The sequence below is a fragment of the Gavialis gangeticus genome, unplaced genomic scaffold (assembly GCF_001723915.1).
Source record: "Gavialis gangeticus isolate Ggan-Ray unplaced genomic scaffold, GavGan_comp1, whole genome shotgun sequence".
NCBI classification, from domain to species: Eukaryota; Metazoa; Chordata; order Crocodylia; family Gavialidae; genus Gavialis; species Gavialis gangeticus.
The window spans coordinates 64,613,093-64,622,700 of NW_017728993.1; the positions used below are offsets into that span (position 1 = coordinate 64,613,093).

The 9,608-nt window shown below is 45.2% G+C and overlaps 1 protein-coding gene and 1 long non-coding RNA gene across 2 annotated transcripts in view; both read left to right on the forward strand.

Annotated features, from left to right (window-relative positions):
- Positions 1-7,740, forward strand: part of ALDH9A1 (aldehyde dehydrogenase 9 family member A1) — a gene marked incomplete at its 5' end in the record, with an annotated part of 20,356 nt that extends 12,616 nt beyond the window's left edge. The window contains 6 exons of the mRNA XM_019528353.1: positions 920-1,060; positions 2,316-2,504; positions 4,056-4,143; positions 5,950-6,091; positions 6,951-7,063; positions 7,547-7,740. Of these exons, the coding sequence (XP_019383898.1) occupies positions 920-1,060; positions 2,316-2,504; positions 4,056-4,143; positions 5,950-6,091; positions 6,951-7,063; positions 7,547-7,641 (768 nt within the window). The remainder of the gene's footprint in view (positions 1-919; positions 1,061-2,315; positions 2,505-4,055; positions 4,144-5,949; positions 6,092-6,950; positions 7,064-7,546) is intronic.
- Positions 7,741-8,698: 958 nt separating this feature from the next.
- Positions 8,699-9,608, forward strand: part of LOC109287002 — a 6,878-nt gene continuing 5,968 nt past the window's right edge. Inside the window, exon 1 of the long non-coding RNA XR_002094734.1 lies at positions 8,699-9,583. This is a non-coding gene — a long non-coding RNA (uncharacterized LOC109287002). The remainder of the gene's footprint in view (positions 9,584-9,608) is intronic.

Genomic DNA, 9,608 nt, shown 5'->3' on the forward strand with positions numbered 1-9,608 from the left:
GCTGGTTAGGAAACTTGAAATGGTTTTTGTGGAAAATGCAAAAATCTCTGATCTCACAGATCAGCAAAGAAGGGCTATTTCAGTGAATTCATACGGCCATACTAATCACCCCGGGGCTTGTGGAAATCTTTACCTTGGGTATGTTAGTCTGGGACTTGAGGATTTTCTTTTCCCTCCATTAGTGTGGGATACCCAAATAGTCCCATTTCCTCTGGTGGCATATGGGGACCTCACTCATACCTTTGGTTTGCAGTTACTGCCTGCCAGAACTAAACACATCTGCTTCTTACAACCCTCCCTTTTTTCCCTGCCCCCCTCATGTCTTGCTGGTTTCTCTAAAAAAATCCATTCTCTCATCAGGTGGGGACCCAAGAAGTTGAGGGCAGTTGAGGGGTACACTAGCTCAGTACAGATGTGGTTGCTGCTTTTGGTATTATGGATATTGCCACATATATGTGCTAGTGCATCACCGTGAATTCTGGGCTAGTGATGCTCCTGCATGTGCAGTTCTGGCTGCTGTTGTGTGCCTGGATCCTTCCTGACTAGTTCATTAGTTTTAAGTGTGTTTTAACTGACAGCATGGAAGATTTCCAGGAAGCCTAGTTCTTCAGGGATTTTTCTGCCATTTTAATCTACAGAAAGTATCCTGGAAACATGCCCAGGCTGGAATGAACACAGGTCCAGAAAAGCAATATCCAGCTTTCTGAATGACTTGTTTCTGTTGGAAAGGGCTTGCATGTGGGGCCAAGTCTTGTCCCTCACCCCTTCTCTAAAAAGGGGGGACAGGAGGGGAGTTCCTCCTTGCTCAACCTGTACACTGTTCTCAGAGGTGGGTGTTTGTGGGTTTGCTTGGCCCCCCTGTTGTAGCCCTTTGTCCATTCCTCATTATCTTGTCCTTTCCTTCTCTCCTTTGTGTCAGATCATGGAGATGTCAGCCAAAGGAATCAAACCAGTCACACTGGAGCTGGGGGGCAAATCCCCCCTCATCATCTTCTCTGATTGTGTCTTGGAGAATGCCGTGAAAGGAGCTCTCATGGCCAATTTCCTCACCCAGGGTGAGGTGCGTGCCTCTGTGGGGGTGGGAACATTCACCTGTTCATTTCCTACTCATGGGATAAGCTTTGGGGAGGGGAATAGGCAGAAAAGATTGAGGAGTTAGATTGTTCCCATTCTTATCTCTGTCCTACAGATAATGTCCTGGTGGACAATGCCATCACATTTTCAAGTTATTTTTACTCCTTTCCTGTAACAAGGAACCTGCCTTAGACAGCAGTACATGTAATGAAACATGCCTGTGAAGCTATTCACTGGGTCTCAAGAGAGCCACCCTGTTACTGGTGGCATATCACATGAGTCCTGCTAGTGGTGAAAATAATGCTAGAAGGCAAAGTTTGGGCTGGAATGCTTGCTTCCATGACACCTTTCAGTTCCACAGTCAGTTGCCCACAGAAACTGTGTTTCTCAGGAGTGGAGCTGATATCACTGTAGGCTCATCTGCTGGCTGGTATTTTACATAGACCAGCCATTCCCACTCTTTGCCCCTTGGGGTCTGAGCCACAGTGGGGCAGTCAGAGCAGATTGCTCTGGTTCCCCCTTGCAGTCTTTTTAAATTCTGTTATCCTTCAAGTCTGCTGTAGCAAATCTGCAGTACTGCAAGGCTTTCCTTGCTGACCTCCTGCCAGATTCTGCAAGATTTACTTTACACCCTGTCTGACACAGGCTCCAGGAGCATGTCGGCTTTCTGTAGCTCCTGGCTGCATAATTACTAAATTGCTGTGGTGTCTCTTGATGGCAAGTCTGGGGTTTGAACAGCCAGCTTGGGTTATATCTCATGCTTCTGGCTGTATAGGCCTTCACCACTTGATGGTGCTAAGACCACTAAAAATCCTTGCTTGCGATATGCTTTGTGGTAAGAAAGTGAATGGAGACAATAGGGACAGCCCCAGAGTTGGAAGGGTTCCAGGGCTGTTACAGCCTCTGTAATCAGTCACGCTGACAGTAAGCTGCAGTTTTACTTCTGGGCTGTACAAGGGTGAACCAGCAGGGGAGGAAGCCCAAATCTTTCAGATTCCTCCCAGTATGGGTGGGGAAAGATAGTTGGGGTGTTTTTTTTTTAATCTAGTAGCCACATTAATAATTTTAGCAACCAGTTGCCAAATTCCATTTCTAGAAGATACCAATCTAAATGACACAGATGGTGGCTTGTGCTTGTCAGGTGCATGGGATAATATGCTGTATGGGAGGGTTGTAGTATGTTTTACACCCCTCTGATCCCCCAGAGAGCCTTATGCTGCATTGGATGTTCCCCCACTCAGGTTTGTTGCAATGGCACTCGAGTGTTTGTGCAGAGGGAGATCCTGGACGCCTTCACAAAGGAAGTGGTGAAACGCACACAGAAGATTAAAATTGGAGACCCGCTTCTGGAAGACACAAGGATGGGGGCTCTCATTAGCCAGCCCCACCTGGAGCGAGTCCAGGGATTCATTAAGCAGGCAAAGGAGCAGGTGAGAGCACCAAACTGTCTTGGATTGAATGGAATTTGTTTTAAAGTGTCTTGACCTTTTGGAGGAGGGACTTCCACCTTCCTCTGCCACTCTTGTAATAAACAAGTGGCATGCTTCTTCCCCCTCCCTTCCCCCTTGCCTTCTGGAGTAAAGCCCTTTTCTGCTGTAGCTGCACTGGTGATCCTAAGAGAGGGCTACATGCTTTAGGGATGAAAAGTGACATGATGACTAGACGGTGATTCTGAGATGCAGGACCTCAAAGTACTACCCAGGGTTAGGGGATCATGGGTTAATTTGCATTTTAACACACAAAGCTGAGATTCAAACTCCAGGCTTGTTTGATGTATTTATGGGACATATATAGATGCTGCAGAATCTGGGCATTTTATTTTTAAAAAATGTGCTCATGCTTGCAAAAAAAAACCCCTTCAGATGTGAGAGGCTAACTGCTACAGTGACACATTGCAAAGTCAGCAGGTAGTACCGCTGGGAGTGGTGAAGTTCCCAGCCTCTTTGCTCTGAGTTAGTCATTGCTAGTGCTGTTTAATGACTGATGTATTTAAACAAATAGAGTGAGGAATAGAATGAGTAAAGACTGGACTGGGGAGAACAGGAGGTTGGTTAAGACAGGAGATTGTTACATACAGGCCAGATTCTACCCTTGATCTTTGTGCAGGCTTCCTGTGGGTCCCACTGGGAGTTTTTTACTGTGGGTTGACTGAAAAAGTTTATCTAAATATGTACTATGGACCGAAATTAAGTTAAATTTGGCCTTCTACACATAGGAGTCTGGTAGGCCTTGGCTAAAGGTTAACTGTAGCTCTCTTTTTTTTTTAATGTTAGGCCAGTAACAGATCATGTGAGCAGATTGAATTACAGCTCACTGAGCTCTCAAAACAAAGCAGTGAGAAACACATTCTTCCTGCCAAGTGCCAGGTTCAGGACTCTGCATTAGCCTTTCTGCCTATTTACAAGGGGCTGCAGCTCCTGGCTGTACCAGACATGTTAGCAATATCAGTGCCGTTCTCCTGTTGCATACAAAGCCCTGAACTTGGGCCTGAATGTGAGCCCAAGCTTCTGAATGGGAAACAGATAAACCACATTTATGCAGAATAAGGCCTCCTTATCCCTGGGAAGTTACTGATTCTGTAGCTAGAGTGACATGGTCTGGTCTCTAGCAGCTCTGAAAGGGTGTAGGGAGAGTAGTTTCTGGTCTGTTAGCCTCCTAAACAACCAGGAACTTCACTGTGCAGCTCTTACCAAAATAGACTTGACTTTTTTGCCATTCCCTCCCTCCAGTAGGCTCATGGGGATGTTGGATTCCAAGATTATAAGGCAGTCTGGCTTTTGCCTCACTCTTAAATGCCCCATCAGGAGGCCAGATCCTGAGCAAGCATGAAGGCATGGCACAGGGATAATAATACAAGTGAGAATGGTGAAAGAAGTGACATGAATGTGTTGGCTGTGGCTGCTGCTGGCTGACGGGCACATCAAGGCTCTGTGCAGACTCTTGGACATGCCTGCTTATCTTCTGGTTTGGCTTATTTCCAGGGGGCAAAAGTGCTATGCGGTGGTGATCTGTATATTCCAGATGATCCCAAACTGAAGAATGGATACTACATGCAACCCTGTGTTCTAGGTATGGTTTCTTATCTCCTTGTTGGTACTATTTTATGAATAGGTTAATCCTAACAAATCTCTTGTGTATCTGGTGATAGCTGGAACAGTCTGATAGCTGATTTCTAGGTAGCAGTGTAGCTGTCAGCCCAGCCTAACCTCTGAGTATTTAAGCCACTTCCTAGATGGGTTCTGCAGCCCACACTGATGCAGCTTGTACTTGTGCTAGGCTAAAGTTAGCTCAGGGTTGTCTACACAAGTGGCATTACACTCCTTGAGTGCAATGCATATATATTCTGAAGAGTACAACCATTTGGAACACTCAAACTGCAAAGGAACATGCCAGATTTAAATTAGTGGTATATGTGCCTAACAATAGACAATATTTGATGATTCAGAGGGAGATGCATAAACCCCCCAGAAAGGACAACTGCAAGACAATCTGTTCAGAAGGTGACATTTTCACCCTAATCTGGGCAATCAGTGGTTGCTTTACATTAGAAGCCTGAATGTTGATACCCACTTGAGAAGATGTAGCCAAGTAGTGTGGCTGTTCAAAAAAAGGTCACTTCTTCTTTATTCTTGAGTTCTTTGAATATTTTTGAGCATCTTACTTTCCTGTCTAGTGAAAGTGAGTGCATCAGGCAAATCACAGACAATATTTAAAAAAAAGATATTGTTTTCCTTTTTTTTCTTTTTTTAAATGGAGAAGCTCCCCTGGTGGTACCGAGTGCCCAGTCTTCTCTTCACTGTTTGTTTGGTACACCTTTTCATTGTGTCTCTTATTTGCCCCCTCTTTTAACTGAATAGCTCCCTCATCTCAGTTTCTTGCTTTCTAATGCAATTAGACTTTGTGTCTGCTGTTGGTTTTGTGTAGGGGTGGCCTGTTCTGACTACTCTAGTAGAGGGTATACTTTTCATACAGTGTAGCAGTATTTTCATTATCTTATCTTATTCTTTATACTTCTTAGCATCTTGCTTCATTGTTGGCCATTGCACTCAGAATAGATTCTCTGAGCTGTCCCTGGTGGTGCCTGAAGGGAGGAGGGTGGGTAATTCAGACTACCCTTTTTAACTTGCCTTCACTATCCACTTGCCCAATTTTACTTAAAAAATTCTTGAAGCTCTTTGCAACACCCAATGAACTTACCATTCCCTGGTAAACTTTAAAGTGAGGAACTGGAAATATGAACAGCCGCTGAGGGCTTTGAATAGTGGGGTATATACCTGTTCCTCCTCTTATGAGGACAGAACCAGAATCAAAGTGCAGTCTGGTGAGGATTGATCTTTACCCCTCAAACCTGCAAGAGTTAGGACATAATAAAGGTGAACAGCATTCAAACTTGCAACCCTCAATTTTGTTAATATATCTTATTACTGGTTGGCAGTGCCCTCCCACACCCCTTTAGCCCTTGGCCTCTCACACACTTACACCAATACCTTTTCAATACCAGCCTGCACATGCAGGGAGTATTGTCCTGGGTAATAGTTTTAGGTTAAAGTTCAGTACAAGAGTGGACTTTCATAGGACACAATGGATGGTATGTGGTTTTCTAGACGGAAGGGATGCAGCCTTTCTGCTCATTTGGTGTTTGGCAGAATGACTGATCAGAGGATGGTACAAAAGCAAATGCTTGTACTGCACTGAAGACTGCACCTACCATGATCCCTTTCCACTCTGCATTGTGCTCCTCAACTTCTAGTTTGGCTAGTAGAATGTCACTTAACAGATCTTCAGTCAACACAGCAGGTTATGGTGGGGCAGTATTTAAGTACAGAGAGTTCCCCTCTACAGATGCTTTCACTGAAATTTTGTAATGTTTTGCAGGGAACTGCAGAGATGATATGACATGCGTGAAAGAGGAGATCTTTGGACCTGTAATGTCCATCCTACCATTTGACACTGAGGAGGAAGCTGTAGAGAGAGCCAATAACACCCCATTTGGGCTTGCGGGTGGTGTCTTCACCAGGTACAGATAGGGAGCAGTGTCAGTTGTAGAAATGGACTAATGGTAAAGGAAGCCATTTACTGAATCAATTGCCTTCAGGGCTTGGTGTTCCACTTAGAGTGCACAATCTGAGCCACAAGTGGCTTTCTGTAATAGCTACATGGAACAGTATGGTAGTTCCATTCATGCTTTATCCTATTTTTTCTGGTGCTATCATTTGTATTGTAATTGAATCTAAAAGGTTCAGCCAAGATTGGGGCCCTGCCATTATTAGTCATTTTGTAAACCTGCGGTAGGGAAGAGCTCCTGCTTCAGAGAATTTGCAGTGTAAAAAAAACAAGTCTAACAAGAAATGTATCTTGGCAGAAGTGCAGGTCTTGTAAGTAATAAGGCAATTTCTTCTAGTTTGCCCCTAACATAACAACCCACCTCCCAGCTGTCACTTGAATGTCTTCAGTCCTTGCTCAGCCTGAGTATTCTCTTTCCTTGCCGTGCAAAGATGGTTTGCTTCCTTCTGGGCGTAGGGCAGGGAGGAGCAGATGATGAGCCAGAGCTGGCCCTTGGTGGTTTCTCTGATTGTGGTGGAAAGGATGGAGACAGGTGGCCCATGTAACCCCAGCTTGCTGCCCTGGGTCTAGTGGCTATAGGTCAAGTACAACCCATGAGCAAAGACTGGGTGCTGTGTGTAAAGAATCCCAAAACACTGCATGCTGGTTGGGGGCTAAATCTGCATTCTCTTTTCTATATGGTATGTGCGGACATGGGGAAGGAAATGGCTGCCTGTGGGACTCAAGCACCCAGTTCTTGAGCTGTGTGCAGAGGTGTGGGGAGTTGGCATAAGAAGGGATGGCTCTTGCTGAACTGCTGCTGTCTCCTGCAGGGATATCCAGCGGGCTCACAGGGTGGTAGCTGCTCTCCAGGCTGGTATGTGCTTCATTAATAACTACAACATCAGCCCAGTGGAGCTGCCATTTGGAGGATACAAGATGTCAGGTGAGCTTTGTTTTGGCTTCTTCTCTAAACCTGCAGAGATAAGAATGTTGGTGATAGGATGGAGTGGTATCCATCCTTATAGGTTGAGGTAGATAGGATATCTCTGCCCTTGGAAAGCCAAAAGTGCCTGGTTACTACTGTTCTGAGGGCTCCGCACTGGATTTCCCAGTACCACAGTTACATGTGAATGGAGAGACTATCAAGTGGGCTATAAATTTGCAAGCAGAAGCAGCAAGGGAAATTTAAACTACATAGCTTGGCTCCCAGGTCAGAACTGCCCTCAGTTAATCTTTATCATAGGGGTAATTTGAAATGCTGTTAATGCAGGAATGCTGCTGTATTCCCTTCAGGGCTGGGGCGAGGCTTAGTATTCTGATCCCTTGGCTGGTTACAAGGATTTGTTCCAGGGAGATGAGTAAACTCCATCCACTGCCAGCACACCTATTTATCTCACCCTTGGATCTGCTGTTTTGTCCTTCACAGGGTTTGGCAGAGAGAATGGCAAAGCAGCAATGGAGTATTACTCGCAGCTGAAAACCGTCTGTGTGGAGATGGGGGATGTGGAGTCTGCATTCTAATGGCCTCAGGCCTTGCTGGGATGCAACAGACCCTTCTAGTCTGTCAGCCAGTGACCTGCAGTAGTTTTCACATGGTAGTAATAAAAGTACCCTGAATATTAGGTAACGAGTGCCAAGGGGGGAAGAGTGGGGGAATATGTTGCAGTCCCACAAGCAGTGAGGACTTAGGCTTCTGGCTATGTCACTTTTCACAGTCTGCAGGGGAGACTGACACATACAATGGCACATGATTCAATACCAGCTTCTGTTGAAGCATTCACGCTACACAAAAGGGCTATAACCATGAGAGTTCCTGATTGAATACTGGGATGGGCCTAGGCCCTTTCCTGTATGGTTTGCCATACCCAGGAGCTGAGCTGAGAGAAGACCGTGTCAGCTACCCCAAACTCATTCTCTTCTGTTTGGGCTCACTTTAAAAAAGCATTACTGCAATTAATGCACACAGACATTTAATGGTAGAAGAATTGTCCCAGGAGCAGTAGAAGTAGAACTTACAGCCCACTCTATTTTCTATATTAAGCTCCCTTAGCTTGACAAGGCTAGAAGCTTCACACCAGGTTTTGAACCTAAGCTGGCTGTTGCTACGTGCATTGGTCACTTGAAGAGGCCTGACTGACACCATCCAGCACGTATGTAGTGTTTAATGATGCCAAGCAGCTGAGATGCTGCTGCATCACCTCCATCAGAATGAATATTGATGCTGAGTTGTTTGACACCCCCATGCTCCCCCTCCTTCCCCTTAAATAGCCTGCTTATTGCTGTTTGTATACTTTCAGAAATCACTCTAAAACAAGTGTCTGACTCCTTATTTAGGAAACAAGTAAAAGTCCAGACACAGCTTTTGAGACCTGTTTTGTGCAAGTATGGGAGACACCTGAAGGCATTTTCTTTGCCCTCTAAGGCAAGGGCAGGATCAATGTTAAAGGCATCCTCTGCAAGGCATACTTTTAGTACTAGTTGAAACTGTCCAGAAAGTGTGGAGAAGGTCTGTGTTAGAATTACTGGCTGCCTTACCTATAATGAGTGTAAGCAGCTTTCTGATTCATAGAGGCTAGCTTGTGAGCTGTATGGGACTGAAAGTCAGGTTTAGATTGGACTTTACTAGAGGTTGTGTTTCATCCTGTTATCAAAGTCAGAGTTTGCCTAGCTGGCATTTCAAGAGTTAACTCAAAAGCAAATCTCACCCACACCAGAGCTGCTGTCCAGATTACAGAGTGTAAATAAAGTCTCAGTTGCCAGTAGGATCTTTTAAAACAAAGCAATGATCGCAAATTTAAGAAGTAAAGCTGCAGAGTGTGGAGTACAGTAAGCTGCTCACCCGAGCTGGCTGGCTGTCTTCTATTTTAGACAATAGAAGGCAATTGCTGCAAGAATTCAGATCAAACTGTATAACCAGAAGTGATGAGGAAAGCTTAAAAGGTAGCCAGAGTCTGTGCAGCTGAAGAGGTGAACCAGACACAGGTAGTAACACCAATGAGTTATTTGGAGTGCTGCATACATTTAAGTAGGAAGAAAGATATAAATGTAAATTCTCAATTTAAGATGACAGAACTTCTGCATAAGGCCTCTATTTTTAAATTTTGGCATAGGCTTCAGCTCGTGTATAAGATGCATAACTGGATGAGCTGAAATGGTATAGGGCAGAGATGTCAAACATACAGTTTGTGGGCTGGATGTCATGCAGAGTTCCCAGAGGGGCCAGGAATTCAGGGGCAGGCCTGCTGCTGAAATCCAGGATGCAGAGCCCTGTTGAGGATGTGTGTGGGCAGCAGGGGGCAAGCAATGGCTGTGTTAACTGCCACATCCAGATCTGGCCTGTATGGAGCCCCACAGTCTGGATCTGGCCCTGAGGGCCAAGTGAGTTTGACACCCCTGGTACAGGGAAGATATCTAGGGGAACAAGTTCTAGGTTGTCATCTATTAAGGGCATGAGGCCTTTTCAGTAAAAGAGTAATGCTGAAGGTGCT